This window comes from Copadichromis virginalis, linkage group LG12 (genome assembly GCF_057382275.1).
Source record: "Copadichromis virginalis isolate Kocher_CV1m ecotype Utaka linkage group LG12, C_Virginalis_male_GT1.1, whole genome shotgun sequence".
NCBI classification, from domain to species: domain Eukaryota; kingdom Metazoa; phylum Chordata; class Actinopteri; order Cichliformes; family Cichlidae; genus Copadichromis; species Copadichromis virginalis.
This window is the reverse complement of record NC_140629.1, coordinates 30846160-30870140: the sequence shown is the minus strand read 5'-3', so window position 1 is coordinate 30870140 and position 23981 is coordinate 30846160. Positions and strand designations below refer to the sequence as shown.

Sequence of the window (23981 nt, the reverse complement as noted above, 5' to 3'; positions counted from 1 at the left end):
AATGCTGAATCTGTTTAAATCAGTTTTGTTTTTATTCTTATACTGCAAATAATTTTTCTTAATGTGTTTTGTTTTTCCTCTCTTGTTTGGTGAGCTTTCACAGGGCTTATTAGGTCACAGTTGCTGTTTGCAGATTTTATGGATGGGTTAAAAAAAATCAGTCATAGTACATTCTAGCTTTGCACTGTTTACACAATTCATGTTCAACTAAAAATCAAGACTGTAAACCAAGACTACATTTAAATGTATTTTTAGTTGGCCTAAGGATACATGATACAATCTATTGCTGTAATATAATTCTCATTTTCCCCATAGGTCAAAGGTCAGGGTGAAATGCACTGCAGCGCCGTCCCGATAGACGTTAGCAGGGCAAAGGCGGCAATGGGGTGGCTGTAGCTCAGGTGGCAGAGCAGGTCATCCACTAATCAGAAGGTCGGTGGTTCGATCCCAGGCTGCATGGCAAATATCCTTGGGCAAGATACTAACCCCGTGTTTGTCTACTGGTGGTGGTCAGAGGGCCCGGTGGCGCCAGTGTCCGGCAGCCTCGCCTCTGTCAGTGCGCCCCAGGGCAGCTGTGGCTACAATGTAGCTTGCCATCGCCAGTGTGTGAATGAATGGGTGAATGACTGAATGTAGTGTGAAGCGCTTTGGGGTCCTTACGGACTAGAAAAGCGCTATACAAATGCAGGCCATTTACCAATGAACAGGCCTCTGGACACCCACATGGAGCACAGTCTCTCTGATGCTGACACAGTCCTTATACAGACCTGTTAACTCCTACATACAGAGCTGCTCTGGCTTTCAGCAGCCAGTTAGTTAGTAGTACGTGACTGTTTAACCTCACAGGCAAAAGAGTAACTCTGCTTATGGCTGCACTGCACATTGTTACTTAAGAGTAAATTGTTGCAAGGTTAAACTTTTACTGCACTGTTTGACTGAAAATGTTAAGTCTGTTGCACCAGAGCACACCTCATTTCACTGCAGGGGTGATTCACAGCTGATTCTTTCCTGGCTAATATAGCTTATGTGTGTTTATGATATCATTTTTTGTCCTTAATCTCTCACTGATGAAGTGTAAAAAGATATAGGCTGCCCCTGGTTAAAACTTTTTAGATATGCAAAAGGTTAATTTGCTTTATGTACCCAAATTTTCTGTTTCTGCTTTCTCCCCTGAACATTCATCAAACAGAAAAAACATCAGCAATGCAAAGCAGTTTAAAAAAAAGTAGCTTAAAAAAAATAAACAACAACTGCAAAATGAAAGTAATGTCAAGTTAATTTTTACTGGAATGTAAGTACAGGTTTTACAAATAACAAGATTCACCTAGAACATTTACACATATAAGTCCTGTTAGAATTACTATTTTTAATTCGTTTACTGGCTATGTTACATACATATATAACTAGCAAAGGCAGTAGCTTATTAGGAACAATGCCAGGTTGTTATAAAAGGCATGTAAAAAGGTGCAACTTTCCAACGTGGATCTCAACGAGATTAAAAGAAGAGTTACAAGTTGTTGTTTTTTTCCCTCTTTGAAAAACTGTATTAACATAATGAAACTGCCCCTCTGGGATCAGGCAGCATTCAGTAGGAGAGGCTTCATTGGTGATCTTTGAGGAACTCCTTCATGTAGTCAGCGAGTGCTTTAGTGTCCTCCAGTGTTACAGCGTTGTAAAGTGATGCGCGAATTCCTCCAACTGACCTGCAGGGTGAGAAAAAAAAAAAAAAAGTGTGTTTCGTACTCTGCCTTCTCTGTCTTTACAAAATTACAAAGCAAATCCAACATCTGTGCTCCTGGCTAAAGTTATTGTTTCCACTTCCATCCATGGGGTCTGCTTGATCCATCCTAGTAGTTATGAGGTAAGAGTCAGGTTTTACCGTGGACAGATCACCAGTCTATTACAGGGCCAATACAGAGAACCATTCAAATCATATTCACACCAACCACCAATTTTGAATTGTCAGTTAGTCCAGGTCCCAAGCACCAGCACTAACCAATGTGCCACCCTGTTTCTATAACCTTAAAAGGGAAATTAATTCTACTAGGTTGCAAAATCTACATCTAAAAATCAGATTTAATTGAGCAACACTATACACACAAAATGTTTGTCAAACGAACCTGTGTCCTTTCAGTGAGATCATTCCACGTTTGGAAGCACCATCCAGAAACTCCTTTTCCAAGGCTTCATCTCCCTCTTTCTTCCCCACACGAAATGGTACATTCATCCGGCTCCGACAGGCTGTGTCTACAGGACACCTGAGCAGGTGGACACATGTTACAGCTCATGGCCATAAGAAGTCTGTGTGAGCTGCTGTGTTTCTGTCTCTTTACTGTGTCTTAAGACTCTCTGCAGATCCTTCCCCTAATGAAGAGTAGTGAGCTGCTGATTGGACCATGGAGCACGTGACTGCGTTCAAAAAGCCGCTCTGACAGCTGCCGGGAGAGAGAGAAGCGAGCGAGCAGTTTTTGACTGCAGACATGGACCTGGCCCTGGTTTCCAACTTTTTGGGTTACTTTGTATCTGTGTAAGCATGCTTGTGGGTAAACTCAGTGCTTATGCGTGCATAGGCTGAAGCTGAAGGGGTGAGCCGCCTTTTCTTTTGAACAGTTTTCTCCTGTTTCTGGACTAGGAAGCGAGGGATAGTATTGTCATTTGTTTGTTTTGTTTCGTTCTTAGGGTTTAGTTAGTTTCCTCTGGCAGGACTTAGTTGGTTTTGTTTATTATTTTGGCCTGGGTTGACCCTGGAGCTATGCTTCCTGACATTAAAGAAAATCACCTTTTTTTTACTCATAGCCGGTTTCAGATGTTAGGTTTGGGACCCAGGGTGGGTACTTGCTTCTCTCTCCTCAAATCTTATGTGCGTCTCTACATGCCTAGACTCGGGGCGTAACAACACAGCACACAGCTCTGGGTTGAACTCCTTATTGCACTCCTAATATGTAGGTTTGGTAGAGTTTTACTTCCTGACCCATTTGTTCATTATCATTTTGCTTTTTCCTCTGAATTCTCGTATTTAAATGCCGATGTGATACTTACACATAGAAACCATTAGAAGCATTGATGATGTCATAAATCATGGAGGACTTCTGCTTGTTGAGCATCTCCATGGCAGCACTGCCGCCATTGTTCTTTATCCACTCCAGAACCAGGCTCATGATGTAGATGCTGAACCCAGTGACGAAAAAGATTAAAGTTTGTGACAAATTGACATATTGATCATCTTCAGTCTGGAGGATAAAGATTAACTTCTTACACTGGTGAGTTTTTACCTGAAACATGGGGGTGTGTTGTACAGGGAGTTCATCTCAGCCTGGACCTTGTAGTCCAGGACAATGGGACACTCTTTCAGAGCGTGACCTAACAAGTCCTCCCGCACAATGACCACGGTTACACCGGCACAGCCCACATTCTTCTGAGCCCCAGCGAAAATGAGCCCAAACTGCAGATTGCAGGAGAGCACAATAAATACAGCCTTGCCTACAACTACGGGTCTACTTTGAGACAAAAAAAATGCCTTTGATTTGGCGAGAGGGAAATTATAAGTTCAAAAAGAAGCTAAGAACTTTTGGACATGTTCCCCACTCAAAATTCCCCGGTAGCCAATATGGCAATACAGAACTTAAATACATATTTAAGAACAGGGTCCCAGAGGCACAAGAGTTAAATATATACATTTTTCAGTCGCATTTTTCCAGCTCACCTTAGAGACGTCCACAGGTCGGGACAGGAAGTTGGAGGACATGTCGCTCACCAAGACCACCCCATTTGTTTCTGGGGTAAAGTTATATTCAACACCATGGACTGTCTCATTGGAGCAGTAGTACACGTAGGAGGCTGAGGGGTTCAGGGTCCAGCTGCTGGGGTCAGGGATTTCTACACACACAAAACCCAGCATAATAAAATCAAAACAAGACTTAACAAAGCATCTATAGCCATGCTAGCGGCACAGTGAGAGCAATCAAAAACTTAAAATAAAACTTCATGGCGATAGCATAATGTGAAGAAAGTCGTATCAGGTAAGAAGGCTCTTAGGCAAGCTTTCTTGTAATTTTTTCAAGTAGTCTTCAGGTATAGTTCTCCAGGTTTCCTGAAGGACATCCAAAACTCTTTTTTGGATGTTGGCTGCCTTTTATTTTGCTCACTTTCAAGGTGATTCCACACTGCTTCAATAATGTGTGTTTGGGAATACTGCCATGCTGAAAAATGAAAACTACCTTTCCACTGTATCCATTTCTGATGATGCTTTGGTGAACAGTGATCAGCTGAAGGGCCAGATGTATCTCTTGAACCTCGTTTCAGGTTTTTGTTTGATTTTCTGCCATTTATTGAGGTCATGACTTTCAGATACTATTTTGCTGCTGTAGATAATTTTTAGGCCTCTTACTTCTTTTCCTAGATTTTTCCAGTTTCCTCAAATTTTTTAAAGGACACACTGCACACCATACCGAGATATGCCAATATCTATATTGGTAGCGAGACATAACAATATAATAGCACTTTGGGAATCAGCTTACTGGTGCAAAAATACAATTTTACATCTGTCAAACAGTGTTATCTTTGTCTGTGAAGATTCTCACTCATCCAGGTCATCGTAGTCTAAGGAGTTCGGAAAGAAAAGCTTCTGGACTTATTTAAGTTTCCTTGAAGATGTTTCACCTCTCATCGGAGAAGCTTCTTCAGCTCTGACAGCAATTGGTGGAGAGTCCCAGATTTTAAGCCATATGGGAGTGTCCCCAAGAAGGTCATGTTATCTTTGTTTTTTCCCATAGATTCAATTAAAGAAACGGGAGAAAATGTATGTTTGCAATATGCAGATAGAGTCTAAATATAATTCAATTAAAATTGTTCTTTGTCAGCTTTTACTACTTTGTGTAGACGCAACACTGGTTAATCCCTGGAGTTACATGGCTTTTTTAAAGTTTGAATGATTAACGCCTCTAAAAATGGTCAGGTGGAGTAACTGAATTGAAAATAAGTGAAAAAGTCGCCAATTTAAAAAAAAAAAACCTTTGAAAGACCTTCAGAAAGCCTGAAAAACTACTTCTCAAAACCGCTGCAAAAAATTAGAAGAAAGTCTGTTTTCCTGGCACAAAATATAAAGAAATGAAGGGTGGCTTAAGACTTTTGCACAGTAATTCAAAGCACCGTAGCGTTGATTCTAAATATTACGCCCAACCATGTGGAAATGACCACTTGCATACCAGAGTCTTTCACTGGTGCTTGGCTCTATTGTTTATTATGCAACCGCCCGGGTACACAGCCAGATTTTGTAGACTCACTGTCCTGATGCAGTCAGAATAACAATTACTGACTATTTCAGCTTATACTAGTTTTTCCTTTTTTTCCTGTTTTAATGTCATGGCAGGAAAAAATAAATAAAAGAAAAAACTTGCCAGTCTGCACACTTACTCGTGTAACTATCCAGTTTTGGGTGAACAACATTCACTTTGCCATATTTTTCCGCTTCCTTTGCTGCTTTGGCCGACCACGTGCCCGTCACCAGGTAATCGGCACACCTATCTTCCTTAAGACCAATCAGGTTGAGAGGAACACTGCTGAACTGTCCAGACCCACCACCCTGCAGGAACAGCACCTTGTAGTTGTCTGGAATATTTCTGAGAAAAAAAAAATACCAGTGTGTGTTAAAGGCAATCCAGACATAATCACGTGCAGATGTAAACTTACAGGAAGTCTGATTCTTAAACCAAGCAAAGGTACAGTTTGAAAGCAAAAAGCATCTCTTTACTCAGCTGAGACACTAGTGTGGTTTAAATGTGATAGGTAAAATATGCAGCTATCTCTTGTACATCTCTGCCTCCATCGGATTGACAGCAATGTGACTGTCTAAGAATAACTTCGAAGAAAAGGTGCACAACCATCTCGTTTGACCGGTTTGCCTGTCATTAGCGCTGTTGTACAAAAGAGGAAAAAAGGGTACGAGTGTTTATGCATTAAAAGAAGTCTGACTATGATTACAACACGTTATGTACTGTCAGCTGAAACTACAAGAAAAAAAATGAACACCTTTGTTAGGAGACGTGATTATAGTGCAGCATATCTGAAGAAACACAACAGAGCAACAAAAGTTACTTACAACAGCTCTCGCAGGAGGCTCTCTGTTTTGTTGATAATTTTATTGAAGTCTGATGATCGGTGACTCATCTCTAGTACAAAAAGAACATTTTGGGGGATTTTATTTCACTGTATATGACGTACACACACCTTTGATGAAAATGTGATATTTGTGATGTTTAATATTTCACAGATTCCAGAGACTGAGGAAGCAGTGATCAGCTATGAAATATCTGGACGTATGGAAATCTCTCAAGGTTTATTAATCTGGACACAGTACAGTAAACACACACTCTGTATGAAATGTCAGCTACAGGCCACAATTAACAAGAGGTCACAAAGGATCCATCTCAACAGAGTCATCCTTTACTGAAAAATCTAGAGACAATACATTAACATGTTTGTGTACTGATCTGTTTTTCTACTCACCGAGGACACTGATGCCAGTGCCGCTGTAGTTTAGGAGCTCATTCTGAGCTTGAAGCAGCACCTGCAACACATCGTGTAAGTATCTCTTCAAAACGTCTTGATGCATTCTCAATCATCCAGGAAAGTAGATCTCCAAAAGTTGATACTGTTCATCTGGACGTAGCGTTTTGTGGGAGAAACGTTTCGTCACTCATCCAAATGACTTCTTCATTCTCCCCAAACTTCCCCAAACAGTACATTTGCATAATGACTGAAACCAGCCCACTGAGGAACAATGGGCTGGGAGGTCAGTTCCTTAATCTTAGTATAATCTTACTAAGATCTTAGTAAGATCTTAGTATAAATCTTATAAAGCATAATCTTTATAAGATTTGGGGAAACCTGCAGTCAGCTAAGACTGAAGAAGTCGCTTGGATGAGTGACGAAACGTTTCTCCCACAAAACGCTACGTCCAGATGAACAGAATCAACTTTTGGATATCTCTTCAGAAACTATGATGGTAGCTGAACACGTTTTTTTTTCATTGCACTAAAAATAAAGTTTGGACTGCAACAAGAAAACAGCTGTTAATGAAACCACATAGATGTTTTTGGTCTTTGTTACTAACCAACATGTTGGTTTGTAAATTAAAATTAAAAATGTGTTGCACCTCTGATCACTATCTTATAAATAGGACTGCTATTAATAACTAATGAATACACATTTTAGCTCCACAAATCTTATTTGACCTAAAAAATAAAAATCATACAATGACCAACTGATGCTCCTAAACGTAAACTTTGCTATCACATTAAGGTTTTTCTAGTCTAGAAAAAGGGCTTTTAGTAAATGACTAATGCAGAGTCACTGCTAAGAGAAGTTTGTACATGTGTTTTGTATATATGCTGTTTCTGGCCATTTGATAAACTCCAGTGTTTTTAAGCATGAGTAAATTAAACCACATTTTGAAAAAATGTTGGAAAGCCAAAATCTTGGTGGGCTGCAAAATAGCAAAAAACAAACTTGCCTAAGCACTAAAACAGTCGATAATCAGCATTGCGACTGTACACCGGTGAGTTTACTTGTCAGTCTCTTTCCGTTTCACAATTTTTTATTTTGTTTTGACCATTTAAACGCCTCATGACTAAATCCTTACAGTTCATTGGGTTTATTGGGCTCTACAAAGCCCCGCAGGCAGCAGTACAAACCACTCAGAGTACATTAAGTCTGCAGTCAACCAAAAAGACCTCGCGGGAGGCGTCAGTGTTATCTGGGAGCTGTGATTTGTTCTCATCTAAGCGTGTTTCTTCTGCCATCTAGAGGTTCTCTCTGCCGCTGCCAGTGAACCACAAAGGAGCAGGTTTCCACATGAATGAATGAGGCTGATGCAACTCAACACACTGTTGACAAATGCCAAGCTGACAATGGCATTAAACCAAAGTCCTTTTCATCATACAGTGTCTCTCTTTACGAAAATGAAAGGAAAATTAGGCCATCGCGTCCGCGACCCGCCTGCGGTTAAACAAATTATAAAGTGGCAATTTGCTTTAAAGCAGTTTGCAATTAGCTCGCTTTTTTTCTGCACATTATTAACGTTACACAAGCAAGAGAGGGATACCAACTTACAGAGGGGGGAAGTTTTGCAGGTCCGGCTCCAAAGTTGATGGTTTGTTTGTGTTCCATGGTGTAAAGCGAGCTCGAAACTCCGGCTGGTGGATTCTGTCCCTGCCTGCTGTCTCTACCAGATTCAGCGCTGTGAAAGCCTCAGCTTCGGCCGTGTCTTTGCTCTCCTCCTCGAGCACTGGTTGGCTTGGGTGCCAGTTATGTATATAGCATGTTGCGTTTGGGAACGCCACGTAAATTTGTAGCCTCAATTGACAAAATAGAGTCATGCGATCTAGGTTACAATGCATAGTTGACCAAGTAAGGGAGTATTAATGCATGATGCATCCTCAAATCCTCAAAAAGTTGATTCTGATCATATGGACGCAGCGTTTTTGGAAAACGTTAACTCCAGTAATTACTGATTATAATTATTTTTTAGTAGTTATTGTCAATCGTTCAAACAGGCGGATTAACCTTTTAGGCTGTCCGAGTGGATAAGCTCCAATTCAAATATTAAACAATTATTTTATATATAAAAAAAACCCTCTGTGGCTCCTGTTTTAAATTGAAAGCATAATTAAACATTGTTCTCAAAGCACCTTGTACTCAAATGTTCCCCTAAGTCAATATTAGAGTAAGAGTACTCTGGGTTAGTGTTATTATATTTAAACTATTGTGAAATAACTACTGTGAAATTTTCCCAGACTGTTTTCCCTTTGATCTTAAGTACCGTAACAACTTGATTTTAAAAGATTTACAACATTGTAAAATATTTAACTTAAATTATTTATTAAATTAGATCATGCAGAAACTTCTTAACTGAGATCAAATTATTTTTTTCCTCATTTCAATTATTTCACATATATAATAAACTATACATTGATCTTACACTTGCCTTTTTTTTTTTTTGACCAGTTCACGCCAACGAAGTTACTTACTTACTTGGCAGCACTTGAAGGCACCACCAGGACCCAAACTAGGACCCGTTGTCACGTGACTGGCTGAGTGCACCGTCACGCCACCGAAAATGTGAGCGAGCAAAACTTCAAGTCTCAAGTAATTTGAAAGCACTTTACACGTATAGCAGGAAGAGCACTGGTTGCTCTTTCGCAGTATCCTGTTTATTCAATGATCAATTAATCAATGCTGCAGGAATTTGGAATATTGCTTGCCAGCATGAATTGATTCTGCAAAGTTATGGCATTGAGAAGAGGAGGAATAACAACATCCCATAGAGCTTATATGGAACCTCTCATATTGTGTCTGTGCCTGGATAAGAAAGAAGGAGTTTCAACATTTAGACACATTTTGATCAAATGTTTCCTTATTATCCTGATAGCTTCTGATTACTTTTCATAGAACTATGTTTCAGCGTTCTATTTTTTTCCTATTTTGAGGTATTGTGTCTAACTGCACACTATAGAAGGAGAAAAACACACTTTCCACTTATAAATACCACTGAACAGATTATTTCCCCCCACAACAGCAAAACATCTGAAGAGCAGAATATTAACGGGGTTTAATGGAGACAAGTCGCATGCGCTCACAGCTGCTTCCTCAAAAAGTCAACATCAAAAGAGACTACATAGGGTAGCATCGTGGAAAAAAAACAAAATATAATATATCCGAGCAAACAAACGCAACATATTGTGTTTTCCTTCAGATTTGATTCTGTCTAATATCTGCAATGATAGAGAAAATGAACATCCCACAGTGTCTTTTACACATCTGCTCTCTGTAAGGATGGACGTAAAGACGTAAATGCCCTTCGTCTGAAGTCACTCTCACCAGTAGCTGCACACTGTACCACCTTGTCACACACAATTGACAAAAAAGACACGGTTTTCACTATTTGAATCTAAACTTTGATCTCTTCTTAATCCTAACCAAACTCAAACGCAGACTGATATGTATTTGTTATATATTTGTCCTCAAAATAACAACATTTCCCACAGTCAAAGGTGGAAGTGTGAACATGAGCATTTTTAAAAAAGATGAGATGAAAGTAAACAAACGTTTGAAAATGTAAGCACAACAGACTAAATTGAGTCAGTTTGAGTGTTTACTGCACAGTATTGCACAGAGTTGTGTTACCAAAGATTCAGCAAGACAATTTTCTATCAAATGGAAATAGTCCATTGCAGTTGCTGTTGGCACAGTTTGGTTTTTTTTCTACGAAGTTGTAACAAAGGTAAAACCAGAAGCTCTAGCAGTCAGGCTGACAGCATTAATTTAACCGTAACTTAGAAAAGCGTGACAGAGATAATTGTATTTCAGCAGCTCGTGAAACACACGAGACTCGCTTGACCGGTTTGTCCCTTTTTAGAGATCACATGGAATTATACAATGTTTCAGTGTGTGTGTGTGGGTGTGTGCATGTCCAAGCAAACATACACTACAGTGATCAGACTGCTCTCATCTCAGGAGAAAGTATAAATAAACAATGAGTGCACCGTGTCCAAATGCTCAGCATGGCCTTTAGGGGCCAGATGAAAGAAAGTGCATCTCTGCTTCTCCTTTGGGTGCCTGATGATCCGTCTCTACTCCTTCCTCTGCGTCTGTGTTTCCCACTCTGACTCTCCCTCTTGAGCGCCACAGCAAAAGGGCAGGGAAGGCATACTTGAAAGCCTTTCTAAAGTTGTTGCCCGTGAAAGCATACACAAACGGGTTTACAGAGGAGTTGGAGCAAGACATGCAGTGACCCCAAATCTTCAGCTGTGAATGCAAAATTAAGGCGCACTCGATTTTCAAGTTTTTCAATTCAAATCACAACACCAGTCAGCTCAAGGTGCTTAATATTGTAAAGAACCTACAATAATGTTGGACTGTTGGAAGGAAAAACTCCGTCTTAACAGGAAGAAACCTGTGGCAGATGAAAATAATCGAACGCTGTCGCTGTTTTTAAAGCGACAGCATCGGTTTCTGTCATCACAGTACTTTTGTTCACTGTCACACCTTTAAGAGCTACACTAAGACTGTATACTCACCTAGTGACACCCTGAAAATGACACTCCCTAGCACTCCCCACCCCTGGCATTTGATAGACATAGATCCTGAGAAAAAAAAAGTAAATTCTGGGTGTATTTGACTTTGTTCTGAGGTTCTAGCGAGGAGCCAAGGGTTAGCTGCACCAGCGATGACACCTGTTAGGGGTTTTGCAAACTTCCCTACATCTGGATCTTCTTGTCATTTCTTGCTAGATATTTTCACAACAACAAACTTCAATGGGATAACCAAACATCTGAGTAATAGTTTTGTAGTTGTAGTTTTCCCAAAACCTTGACAACAATAAAAAAAAATTGCAGTCTTCCTGTTAAAAGGGAGCTCTTCCTCCCCATCACCCTGCTTGACAGCTGGTTGTTTGGGTTTTCTTTTTAATACTGTAGGATATTGATTTTGCATTTATTGTATTGAGCTGGTGTTACATATAAAACAAAAATGAAACGATGACCATCTAATCAGTAATAAAAGAGATCACCTTATATAGGATGTAACTCTGGAGGCCAAAAGCTTGCAGGAGGATGCAAACCTGGATCGGCCCCCGACAGACGAGGAATAGAGACACCATCACCACCACCATGCGAGAGACTCGCGCCCATACTGCTACTGCACGATTTAACTGGATTAAAGGAGGCATTGCCAAGTCTTTGTAATTAAAAGGAATATTTGAAATTCTCTGTGGATTTAATATGTGAAAAATAAATAATTTCCTACTTGGTAGCCACTGCCAATGGGATTCATGCTGGGCTGGCCCATCCGCTTGAGCATGATGGCATAACACACAGTGATGGTAAGCAGGGGTAAGAGGTAGACAGCTAGAAAGCTGTAGATGGTGAAAGCTCTCTGGAGATGGGCAGAGGGAAAAACATCATTGCAGTATGTCTGAGGACCGAACCAGCAGTATCCCACCTCCAGCGACAGGGATGGACAGAAGAGGGGACATGGCATGTAGTTTTCCTTCTTATACTGTGGCAAATAAAAAATAACAAGAATCACTCAGAGAAGTGCAAACCTTCGCGAAGGCAGCTCACTCTCTGGACAGGATTTACCTTTGAGGGAACAGTACTGCATTTTGTGTATATTCATTTTGTTGTATTTGTTCTTTGAAATGTACTTTAAGATGTTTGTAATCCAAGTAAAATCCTATAAGTGTAGCAGATGTTTGTTTTGATTACACAAACCTTATATAGGAGAAGATAATGGATAATAGGTCATCTCTTTCCCGTAGTATATTTTCATTCTTTTCTATCCTATAAGATGTTTTGGGGTCCTAAATTATAAAACTTTTTGACAAAGTTTTATCAGAATTAATTAAAAACTTTTTGAGAATGGTGTTTATAGACAGAAAAACAAGCACACATCAATTATTGGATAATTAATTGTCCATTAAATTCATGGATTAAATAACTAGAGTCCTATTTGTGATGTGGGTGCACATGTGTGCATGGTATGTTTGTATGATACCTATTCAGATAGACAGGGAGATGGCCAGAGCCCTCCGAGGTGTCCGATGTCTCAGAGATTGCAGAGGGTACAAAGTCACGTAGCAGCAGTCGACACTCATTGCTGACAGAGTGACACATGTCGCCTGTGCAGTCACCTGAAAACCAGGAACACAAGGTATGTCTGTTACTAGGCAAGGCAAGGCAAGTTTATTTGTATAGCACAATTCAACAACAAGGTGGTTCAAAGTGCTTTACAGAGACATTAGAAACAAGAACAAATAAAAAGTATGATTTAAAATTGATTAAAACAAGCAAACAAACAAACTAACTAAATAACAAACAAACAAAACAGTATGTAAAAAAAAAATCAAAACAGATAAAATCAGAACAATAGATAAAATCAGTAGTTAAAATGTAAGTTTTGAAGTTTAAGCTTAAAAGTGTGGATTTGGTGTTACTATCACTGTGCAACAAAACATTTTTAAATCTGTGGTGTCTGGTGTATTTTATTGTGTTATATCTTGTAGAAAGTGAAACTACGAGAAATATATGCAATTAATGTGTTGGGAATTTTGAGTATTTGTGTTCATACAGGGAGTGCAGAATTATTAGGCAAATGAGTATTTTGTCCACATCATCCTCTTCATGCATGTTGTCTTACTCCAAGCTGTATAGGCTTGAAAGCCTACTACCAATTAAGCATATTAGGTGATGTGCATCTCTGTAATGAGAAGGGGTGTGGTCTAATGACATCAACAGCCTATATCAGGTGTGCATAATTATTAGGCAACGTCCTTTCCTTTGGCAAAATGGGTCAAAAGAAGGACTTGACAGGCTCAGAAAAGTCAAAAATAGTGAGATATCTTGCAGAGGGATGCAGCAGTCTCAAACTTGCAAAGCTTCATCGAACAATCAAGCGTTTCATTCAAAATAGTCAACAGCGTCGCAAGAAGCGTGTGGAAAAACCAAGGCGCAAAATAACTGCCCATGAACTGAGAAAAGTCAATCGTGCAGCTGCCAAGATGCCACTTGCCACCAGTTTGGCCATATTTCAGAGCTGCAACATCACTGGAATGCCCAAAAGCACACGGTGTGCAATACTCAGAGACATGGCCAAGGTAAGAAAGGCTGAAAGACGACCACCACTGAACAAGACACACAAGCTGAAACGTCAAGACTGATTTTTCTAAGGTTTTATGGACTGATGAAATGAGAGTGAGTCTTGATGGGCCAGATGGATGGGCCCGTAGCTGGATTGGTAAAGGGCAGAGAGCTCCAGTCCGACTCAGACGCCAGCAAGGTGGAGGTGGAGTACTGGTTTGGGCTGGTATCATCAAAGATGAGCTTGTGGGGCCTTTTCGGGTTGAGGATGGAGTCAAGCTCAACTCCCAGTCCTACTGCCAGTTTCTGGAAGACACCTTGAAGAAGGTGGTACAGGAAGAAGTCTGCATCCTTCAAGAAAAACATGATTTTCATGCAGGACAATGCTCCATCACTCACGTCCAAGTACTCCACAGCGTGGCTGGCAAGAAAGGGTATAAAAGAAGAAAAACTAATGACATGGCCACCTTGTTCACCTGATCTGAACCCCATTGAGAACCTGTGGTCCATCATCAAATGTGAGATTTACAAGGAGGGAAAACAGTACACCTCTCTGAACAGAGAGGTGTACTGTTGGTTGCTGTGGTTGCTGCTGCACGCAATGTTGATGGTGAACAGATCAAAACACAGACAGAATCCATGGATGGCAGGCTTTTGAGTGTCCTTGCAAAGAAAGGTGGCTATATTATGTTATATTACTACTGTAAAAGTACATAACTTGTTTCCAATTCATTAGTTAAATCTGCAAAAACATAAACGATAATACAGATTGATAGTCAGTGTAATATTACTTATTCACCAAAAAGTTGATTCCTGAAGAACTATTAGCTAAAAATGTGGCATATATTGGTGTGGTGTGTACTGTGCTTAAAATAACGGACAAATGGAGGACAAAAAGAAGCAGGGCTAAAAAAACAACAAAAAAACAAAAAGACCCAGAAACGTTCTCAGGTGACAGGTGAGTATTAAGAAGCCACTCTTGAGGAAGGTAAACAGGGAGACAATGCTGAGGTACGCCACTTTACACAAGATCTGCACAGCTTGATCTCTCGCCACCTCCGGTACAATTAACTGTTATTGGAGCTCTCATTAGAACCTTTGAAGCCTTGGCTGAAAAGTAACAAGTAAACCTTGCCAGTTTCACAATGTCATACACAGAAAAAGATGCATTTGAGTATATAATCCATGTCTGTTTTTGTTGTTTGACATATTAACCTGGCCACTAAACACTTAAAAATTATTTTTGCATGAAACAATAAGAAACATGTTTGTGCTGAGATGTCTTTATAAATCTGCATATTTTATTTTTACTTTTTGGGTGAAAAAAATATCTAACTTTATTCCCTGCATATCTAATAATGATTTTAGTGGATATTTCATATTATTAGGACTATGCTTTTCAAGTCTCAGAATGCTTTATGGAACATGGTACCATTCTGACACGTAATTATACATTTCTTGCCTCAATGACCAGTCTGCCACTGAGTGTTAGTGCTAGTTTCATTTGCAGTTTATTTCTTCTGTCAGTCTTGAACTTTCCTAAGCATTAAAGAAGAACATTCTGACTGGTGGTGTGAAGTTTTCCAAGGTGTCTGAGATTTCCTCAGGGCTCCAGATTTCTTTGAGGCACCCAAAAACAGCTTCCTCTGGAGGTCCAGTAAATCCTTGAAGAACCATTTGTTGGTTGTCCCTGAACCAGGATGAAGCAACAGTCAGTGAAGGATCTATCGCTGATCTAGTAATTATATGTATCAAAAATTTTCCAATTTTTTGATAAGTCTGGAGTTCCATCATGTGAATCATCTCCCATTCTTAATCTCACTGGGAATTTACAAACATTTTAACATCTCACATTTATTATTATTTATTATGATTTTCAACAAATATTTGCTCATGAAAAATCCATGAGAAACTAGTTTTCAGATCTTAGATATTCTTTTGTCAGTTTCAATAAAGTATGCATCTTTGCCTAGGTTTGTGGCTAACCAAATGTATGTCAGTGTATGGAAAGTTATAAAAACTTCTCTCCTGCAGTTTTTCATTAAAAAATGGAATACTCAAAATCTAGATGTCCACCCAACTAATACTGATATATAACACACTTAACTAAGCTGTAACTGCATAATAGCCATGGCTACTATTCAACCTTAGAGCAGTTAAGAGCAGTGAACTTGTTCAGCCTAGTTCACCCTAACCTACATGTGACAGTTGCAGCTACAACTGTTTACTGACCAGTTTGGGGAAACTGTTTAGGCAACAGACATTGTGGTTCACGTTGCTCCCGTTTCCTCCAAGCCTGCACTCCTAGGATGTACGGATATATCTCTTGCTTTTCAAGCTGTTCTGAGTCAGAGGCAAAGATCTCTGATTTTTCCACCAGGTGTGCAAAGAGGACTGGATCTGGGAACGATAACGTGGGTTGCTTTTGTCCCGCCTGAGATGCAGGGATGCAGGCAAGAACGAGTACCGGAGCACTGAAGCTTTCTCTCAGATGATCTTGCCTCTCATACTGACACGTGGACAGCTGACAGAGTTTTTTAGGGAGGACAGCTCTAGATCTGAAGTTCCCATGGTTGTAAGAAGTTCCTGGCTCTGTGATGGAGAGGCTGATGTTAGCATGAATGCTCTCATTGGGTGATGTTTTCCTCTCAGCTAAACCCTTTAATAACTCTGAAATCTAAGACACACAAAAGACACTGGTACATGAGGGGTTTCACAAAAAAAAAAAATGCACAAGGCAATAAAATATTTCAGCCATCATTCATGACCCATAGCTAGAGCCTAGCCCAGCTACTGTTCCAATTCATTTGTGATGTAGAACTTTACTGGGAGCTGTTCTTGAGTCTTTCTGACAAAGAGCAGTTGTTTCCTGATGAGTTTCAGAAATTCTTTCAGTGTTCATGTTATTTTAAGTAACACTTAAGACTAGGACCATTTAGATTTGGCAATGGTTAATGAAAAATCATGGACTGATGCTGGTGTTTGGGAAACACCTCAGAGAAATCAGGGGAAACTAGAACTAGATAAAAAGGCAATCTTTCTACACATACTGATTTTTAATACCTTGAGCTCATAAGACTCTCTGCTGCCATCCTTGTTTTGACTGTCCATGACTGTAGAACACCTACAATATAAGCAACAACAAAGTGAACTGAAATTGCATCATTTCACTGTTAAAGCTCTAAAATAGAGTTGAATCTTTCACAATGACAGTACCTCCCTCTCTGTCTCCAGCCTGGCTACAAAATGTAGGCAAAAAAAGGCCAAAGGCAGGTGGGCAGCAGGCTCAAGTAACTGGACTCTGTGGCACAGCAGTGACACAGAATCACATCTCCATGACAACTGTGATGATTCTGACAGTAACAGGTGGTCAGAGTCCTACATGCAAACAGAACATGAAGCACAGGCTGCGGTGTGATCCATTTAATCTTCTTTCATATATACACTGACATATTGCACAGGTTACAAATCTTAAGAGCATCTATACAAACAAAATCCTGGCTTTCATCAAGCAAAAAGAAAAAACAGAAACCTCATGTTTCACTTGAGGGATGCATATTTTGTGCGGGTTTTTTTGTGCGTATATTGTTGTTGTTCAAGGGATTTAAAATCTTAGTTATTTACACACAGAGATAAATACATACTTTTCAAAAAGCTTTTACAAACTGATAAAACAGTTTCAAGACACTCAAGCTCTTCCACTTCTGCATACTACTGGTACATGACCCTGGATAATAGCACACCTTAAAGGCGTGTTTGTCAAACAGCTGATTGTTGGCTTTCTGCAAGTTTTGGAGGACAGATTCAAACGTTGAAACATCATGCTTCATCCTTTTGTTTAACAGTGTAAATCCCATCTGATCTCAGCTTTAGTGAACATGTTCTCAGGACATGTATCATTTTCTCCTCACACAAGCCATGGCAGGACCTGACTGAATTTATGAAATAACATAGCTTTAACCTAAAAAGTCATTTCTTTTGAGGTCCTAAGAGATTTTTTTTTTAAAGTTGCAGAGCCGAGTATAAACAGTTGTCTACATCAGAGGTATCTGAACCTAAAAATCGTTTTTGTCAAGATGGTTCTGACTACATCAATTGCATTACAATCTTCTAAGCATCAATATGCATACATGGATTTCATGACTACATATGCACGAGTGGTTTGCAGGAGAGCAGTGGTAGTAACTCAAGGATGCCCACATCTCAAAGGTTCCCTTACATCAGACTTCCTTGTCAGTCTTTATCAGTGAGACAGGGTCTGGAGCAGGGAAGGGGGACTGAGGCTCCATAGTGCTCATATGTTGAAGCTTTCTCCACAACCACATGTGCCTTTGATGTTAGGGTTGTTGAAGACAAATTCACTAGACAGCTTTGACTCCACAAAGTCCATCTCAGTTCCCAGAAGGGTCAGCTGGGCCTTCTTCGCTATAAACACTCTTACACCTGAAAAAAGGTCAGAACAATGTCATCACTACTATCAGGTTACAGCCTTATGGTCGGCCCCTATCTAAGAAGTTTAGGGTTGGATTGTTTACAGGCAGTGAAACACAAATAGTACAATCTGTGATAATGTTACAGAAATGGTCTTCTGAAAATGCTCAACTTAACCTAATGTAGATTTCCCTGCATCTCAAGAAGGAAAGCTGTGGAGTTGATGTTAACCAGATTAACCCAGGTTAATATGGCTAAAAGAAAAAATAAATCCTTTGTAAATGACTGAGTTGCTGCCATGCACCACAGTCTGTGTGATGATTATTCACACCAAATTTGGATTGGTTTGAAACAGAAGTTGTACGTGGTGAAATTGGAGTGTGCACAGTACAAGTGGTCAAAATGGGACTTTCATTGAGAGACTTACAAACCAAACTATGCTGAAAGGAGTCGAGAGGGGTCCAAGAAGATAAATGGGAGCTCAATGTGAGATCATCTAAATTTAGTTTTGGGTTTTTTTTTTAATCTTATTTTTAATCCTGGAACATTTTAAAAATTGCACTTGCTGAACCTGGAAACACATAAAATCCTTAAACTTTTTCAATCAATTACCTTACCCAAGAACCTAGTGTGGCAAACACAATCAGTCTTACAACAAAGTCCTTTCTCAGCTTGGATTCATTATAAAACAAAGCTTACCATCCTGTACTACTTCCTCGTCAGACTTTTCTTTCTCCTTGGTGTAGTCCAGTGTGTAAGTCAGCCCATTACACCCACGTGTTCTCACCCCAACCTTCAAACCAATCTGATGGAGAACCAGATATATGTTAACAGACTTCCCCCCCCTATTTTTTTGTAATATATGCACTAAAGGAAGGATGAATGATACAAGAAAAAAAATACATCTTCATAGTTTTATTTTTAAACATTATTATACTTCTCAGTAAAATGTTGCAGTTTAATTAGTAAACCGTCTTGACACTACTCATATCTCAAAATGCTTCTTTTGTTCCTGTGAATTTAATGGTAGCAATAATACTTTCTACAGAGGCAAAGCTCACTCTGAATGCTTGAATGTCCCTGTTTTAATTAAATAACTGACAGTTTGAGCTGTAATTCAAAAACCAATTTGCTGACATTAGTAGTCTACTCCCCACAGATATTCCTTATAACATTTTTAAATTTAATTTCAAGTCAAATGATTCATAAAAAAAAGAAGGAAACTTTAGCAAATGAAAAAATAAGGTGAACATGTTGCTGTTTAATCCATACAGACAAAGCTCATTTAGTGATGGGGGTGTATCTATACTGATATGGATTGTGTGCGGTGTTAGGAAGAAAAGAATTTCACACAACATGATGGATATGAAAATTAGCAACCTACAGAAGACTGAATTCAAAGACACCCTGAATATCAAAGTGTAAAAGTTATGCGGCAGGGTAGCCCATTTGGCTGAAATTTCATTGCAGCAACTCAAAATGCTGCTCAGTAGTTTGTATTGCCCCCGCAAGCTTGTATGCATGCTTGACAACGTCGCGCCAGGCTCCCGGGGATCTTATCCCAGATCTGGACAGGGCATCACTGAGCTCCTGGACAGTCTAGGATGGATGTGCCTCCCCAGACAATCACTAACTGACTGCCAAACCGGACATGCTAAAAAAGCAGCATAATGCTCTCCATGGTTTCCTCAAACCCTTTTACATCAGTACATATGTTCAATGAACATACTGAAAAGCACGGGTGGAATTGGGTATGCATTCCTATTCTGTTGCAAATGCCAATCAGTGTGCACAGCGCCCAACAGACGATGTTGGGTCCACCCTCATGAAGTCTGTTTCTGATGGTTTGATCAGAGACATTGACATCAGTGGCCTCATTTTGTAGGGTTGTGGCCATGCTCAATCTGTTCCTCCTTGCACAAAGGAGCAGATACCCACATTGCTAATGAGTTAAGAACTTTTTAAGGCCCCGTCCAGCTCTCCTAGAATCTTATCAATCCTCTTGAGACTGTGCTGGGAGACACTGCAATGGCATACATTAATGTGCCATCCTGGAGGAGTTTAACTACCTGTGCAACCTCTGGAGGGTCCAGGTATATCCTCATCACCTCCCCACTAGTGACACTAACCCTAGTCAAATGCAAAAGTAGTGAAAAATTGTCAGAAAACACGGGAGGGGGAAAAAAATGTCAGTGGACTCCACCTATAAAACTATTCCTGATTTGGAAGTCGCCTCATTGTTGCTCTTCTAGTGCACCTGCTGTTAATTTCATTAACACCAAAGCAGCTGTAACTGATTAACAACCCTGTCCGCTACCTAACTGACTAGATCAATATGACAGAATTTTATTTTATTTGGTGCTATAATAAAGGAACACTTTTAATCAATGTATAAAGAAGCTTTGTCTTCTTAATTGGATGATGTTTTATTGGCCATATTCATTACTTACATATTCTGGTCTGTCCTGCAACAACAATCTGATCTTGCTCACTGCTGCTGGAGTCTAAAAGGAGGCAATAGAAGGTTAAAATGTTACTGGCATCAGCTACAATTTACACTGCATTCAGATGCAAACAATTCATTTGGCAAAGGATTGTTTCTAAAAACAACAGAGAAAAATAATGTTTAGCTGCTGTTGAAATAAAATCCACTCTTTACCCCCCCCCCAAAAGGACAGCAGTGTCATAAAATAACCAGAACTTCTGCAACCTCAGCTGTAGCAGTAGTTGCTGAAAGTATCAATGCCAGTGTGTGAGTTCTAATGTGGAGGCATTTGTGACACAAAATACCAATTTCTGTACGCCATTAAATTGTGATCATCTGCATGTGTTGCTGTGTCACAACCCAGAGTTCTTTTAAAATACAAAGTTATGTACTTATAGGTGTATTTATTGTGCTGGTGTATTTATTACCACACCAGCACAAGGTTAAAAATAACTCATCGTGCCATAGTAATGTATACAGTAAAGAGCAGTGGTAGTAACTCAAGGATGCCCACATCTCAAAGGTTCCCTTACATCAGACTTCCTTGTCAGTCTTTATCAGTGGGTTTTGTGGGTAACGGCAGTCCCCTTATGTAAGGCACCATTTGCAATTGCATTACTGAAGGATGTCCCACTATTTTAAGTACACTTCAGTACACTAATGTTATCAGCAGAAACCACCATGCAAGTACATTATCTTGCAACAGCACTGTTACTAGAGCTCATCAGCTGAAACACCAATAGCTGAGCATATTCATCCCACCCACGAAAACAAGTAATGACTCTGGCCTGTACTGAGAGCTTACTACACGCCAAGTGCACTCTCAGAATTTTATTTACATTAACATTAAATATCACACTAGGTACTTTAAATTTGTCATACATTTATGTACAATTACCTAGTCTGGGAACCCACCCTCCGCTTTGGGGGGATTTTGGTTACAGTATATAATGCAAGCAAAAACCAGAACATGAGCTAAATAGCTATAAAATTGCAATTATTTTGAAAACTACTTCAAAATAATAATTTTACAAGTAATATAAAATTTGTTAACTACTTAAAGTTTATTGGCCAAAAACAGTGAAACCAGACTCGACCCATCTATTTTCTGAGCATGTAGAGTTTACACAGCAAACGAACCAGTGTTACCATTTGGCTTATGGGAAATGTGTCCACTGTTCTTTAGGACTGATACGGGATATGATTCGGGGTGGTTTTTATTCACTGGCGATGCTGCCAACTCTTTGCGAGCCTCAATAATCAAACCTGAGGCTGCAATCAAACCTGTTACAACTTTTACTCCATAATCCACAACATAATAAGGCCAGACACTTTTTTTTCTAAATCCCAAAAGAAGCTTAACTTTATACCGTATGACTTGAAATGGTGACTCTGCTTGATATTACGAACGTCCGGTTTGCTGTCAAGGTACAGAAACTTCAGCAGCACACTAACAAAAGGCGTCTTGACTAGCCACTTATCAGCGTTAGCATCTAGCTGAGCCCAACGTCGTGCTTGCAGAACCGCCACAGTGTTTACTCTAAATATTGTGAATGTCAACGCAACATGAAAAAGTGCAGCGTTACAATAAGGGTCAAGAAAAGTTGATATTAAGTTGATCTGCGTGTAACAGATGATTAGCTAGCTTAGCCAACTTACACAACTAACATCATACCGGACGCAGCCGTTAACCCCAGCCTTATTCGAGCACTATGTACTCACAGCACATAAAGAGCTTCACATGCATGTATAACCAAAAAATTATTAACATACCAGTGTCAACGCCGCTTTTGTGGCCAGTATCTTTCTTTTGCTGACCGCTCGAACGGTCGCTCGCACCACGGATGCAGCCATGTTGCTCGCAACTGTAGAAATCACAACATAGGATTGCGCAAGCGTATAAAAACTTAGCAAACGCCCCCAAAGAAATATCCGTCCATCTGATTGGCTACTATTGCGACGGACAGTTGTGGCTGCAAACAGGCTTAGGGGTTAAAATGACAGGATGTCACCGTTATGCAACCTTCTCTTACAGACACGAGCCTTGTGTAAAATCCATAGGTAATACGTACTTCTGCGGCGGTGCTCATGCGTGGACAATTTTCACCTTATTATTTACACCCATTGTTATTAAATAGTTATTTGTACCGTCAAACAGCTTGGTTTTCCAGGCTTACTAGATTTTCTAGAACTTAAGTTGTGGGGGGGGTGGTACTACACAAAAAGGGAAAAAAGGGAAATTCTTTCATCGTTTTAAACTATTTCAGCTTTGGTGACACCTGCAGGATTTGCAGTATATGATCTAACACATTTTGAAGACTCCTGGCATTACTGCTTCATATACTTTAAATATTTTGAGGAGGAAAGGGGAGGGGGGGATAAATAAAAAAAAAAAAACATTTTAAAAAAAGCACACTGGAATTTGACTTCAGTTTAATTCTTTGAGACAAACTGGACAATGAGCAAACCTTTCCTAACACAATCAGGGGTCCCTGACACCAAATTAAATCCTCCATTTAATCCTAGTAAAAATAAAAATACAGCTGGTATTAAAGCAATTAAAGCACACATCCTTTAAAATAAGAAATATGATTACAATACCAACATTTATTTTTATTATAAAAATCAGTAAGAGTAAGATATAATAAAGCCAGACACCCTACATAAGTTGAATTATAAGCAGGCCTTTGAGACATTAGCAGCAACATAATCCAAGGGGCTGGACACCCACCCACCCCACAGTGCAGCTACCAATCTGTGGCAACATTACAATGAAATGAAGCCTTTGTGGCAAATAAATACATTTCGCTCTCCAATGAACTAACTGAGATTACCTCTAGTTGGAGCGCAGTGTGTGCAGCCAGCCAGAACAGCTTTTCATTTTTTTCCCCTTCTTCCTTTTTAAAATATCAATTTTAAGAGTCTGCACAGGAAGTTTTTTTTTACCCAACTTCCCTCAAGCATGTGATCCTCTACCATCGTTACAACACATCCTAGCAGTGTGAAGACATATAGAAAATTGAGAGGTAATGAGCTTTTACCTTCCCTCTACTAACATCTGCAGGCAGTTTTAGAGCAGTATGTATCCATGAAGCTTGAGTGGACCAGCAGTCTAGGAATAAAACTGTGATCCTGAGAAACATATCTACATGGTGGTTTCTCTAACAAAAAGGCACACAAACATGGAGACACCTTGCAGGTAGTTCTGTCTTCAAGAACACCAGAGACATGGACAGATGGTCATCAGTGCAGAGGACAAACACATGATTTTATAATTAAAAATAAAATAAAAAATACAGATCCAGGCCATTAAAAAGGTATACTGCCATTAAGAAACATCTTTTCCCCAAATCTCTAAAACAACACTTAAGGGAAAAAAAAAAAGAAAGAAAAAAAAAAAAAGAACGCATATGAATTGAAACCTTTTTGGT

General features: G+C 39.6%; 4 protein-coding genes across 4 annotated transcripts; all 4 read right to left on the bottom strand.

The window, feature by feature from the left end:
- Nucleotides 1–1264: 1264 nt before the first annotated feature.
- psat1 (phosphoserine aminotransferase 1) lies at nucleotides 1265–8311 on the bottom strand. The gene is made up of 9 exons (XM_085476037.1): nucleotides 8110–8311; nucleotides 6505–6565; nucleotides 6098–6167; nucleotides 5413–5618; nucleotides 3704–3876; nucleotides 3273–3442; nucleotides 3040–3168; nucleotides 2121–2258; nucleotides 1265–1703 (listed from the first exon to the last, which is right to left on the bottom strand). The coding sequence occupies exons 1-9, from the start codon at nucleotides 8164–8166 to the stop codon at nucleotides 1601–1603; spliced, it is 1107 nt and encodes a 368-aa protein (XP_085332163.1). The 5' UTR covers nucleotides 8167–8311; the 3' UTR covers nucleotides 1265–1600.
- A 2208-nt stretch (nucleotides 8312–10519) lies between these two features.
- On the bottom strand, nucleotides 10520–13984 carry kiss1rb (KISS1 receptor b). The gene is given in 6 exon segments (XM_085474241.1): nucleotides 10520–10803; nucleotides 11567–11707; nucleotides 11803–12004; nucleotides 12006–12045; nucleotides 12553–12688; nucleotides 13952–13984. Coding segments are annotated over 6 exon segments (789 nt in total). The 3' UTR covers nucleotides 10520–10566.
- Nucleotides 13985–15122: 1138 nt separating this feature from the next.
- Nucleotides 15123–17005, bottom strand: LOC146697343 (uncharacterized). The gene is made up of 4 exons (XM_085476035.1): nucleotides 16851–17005; nucleotides 16698–16758; nucleotides 15867–16311; nucleotides 15123–15324 (listed from the first exon to the last, which is right to left on the bottom strand). The coding sequence occupies exons 2-4, from the start codon at nucleotides 16743–16745 to the stop codon at nucleotides 15158–15160; spliced, it is 660 nt and encodes a 219-aa protein (XP_085332161.1). The 5' UTR covers nucleotides 16746–16758; nucleotides 16851–17005; the 3' UTR covers nucleotides 15123–15157.
- Nucleotides 17006–17042: 37 nt separating this feature from the next.
- Nucleotides 17043–22455, bottom strand: isca1 (iron-sulfur cluster assembly 1). Its single transcript, XM_085476036.1, has 4 exons — nucleotides 22324–22455; nucleotides 20516–20569; nucleotides 18765–18870; nucleotides 17043–18077 (listed from the first exon to the last, which is right to left on the bottom strand). Exons 1-4 carry the CDS (start codon nucleotides 22402–22404, stop codon nucleotides 17929–17931), a joined length of 390 nt encoding a protein of 129 aa, XP_085332162.1. The 5' UTR covers nucleotides 22405–22455; the 3' UTR covers nucleotides 17043–17928.
- Between the last annotated feature and the right edge of the window lie 1526 nt (nucleotides 22456–23981).

Excerpts from the sequence above, each read along its gene's own strand:
- isca1 (XM_085476036.1), bottom strand. The coding sequence starts at position 22,404 with ATGGCTGCATCCGTGGTGCGAGCGACCGTTCGAGCGGTCAGCAAAAGA. Across the intron at positions 20,570-22,323 it reads CAAAAGCGGCGTTGACACTG|ACTCCAGCAGCAGTGAGCAA; the intron begins GTATGTTAATAA and ends GCCTCCTTTTAG. Across the intron at positions 18,078-18,764 it reads CGAGGAAGTAGTACAGGATG|GTGTAAGAGTGTTTATAGCG; the intron begins GTAAGCTTTGTT and ends ACCTTTTTTCAG.
- psat1 (XM_085476037.1), bottom strand. The coding sequence starts at position 8,166 with ATGGAACACAAACAAACCATCAACTTTGGAGCCGGACCTGCAAAACTT. Across the intron at positions 6,566-8,109 it reads CTGCAAAACTTCCCCCCTCT|GTGCTGCTTCAAGCTCAGAA; the intron begins GTAAGTTGGTAT and ends GATGTGTTGCAG. Across the intron at positions 6,168-6,504 it reads CACTGGCATCAGTGTCCTCG|AGATGAGTCACCGATCATCA; the intron begins GTGAGTAGAAAA and ends TTTTTGTACTAG.
- LOC146697343 (XM_085476035.1), bottom strand. The coding sequence starts at position 16,745 with ATGGACAGTCAAAACAAGGATGGCAGCAGAGAGTCTTATGAGCTCAAG. Across the intron at positions 16,312-16,697 it reads GAGAGTCTTATGAGCTCAAG|ATTTCAGAGTTATTAAAGGG; the intron begins GTATTAAAAATC and ends TGTGTGTCTTAG. Across the intron at positions 15,325-15,866 it reads TAAACAGTTTCCCCAAACTG|GGACAACCAACAAATGGTTC; the intron begins GTCAGTAAACAG and ends ATCCTGGTTCAG.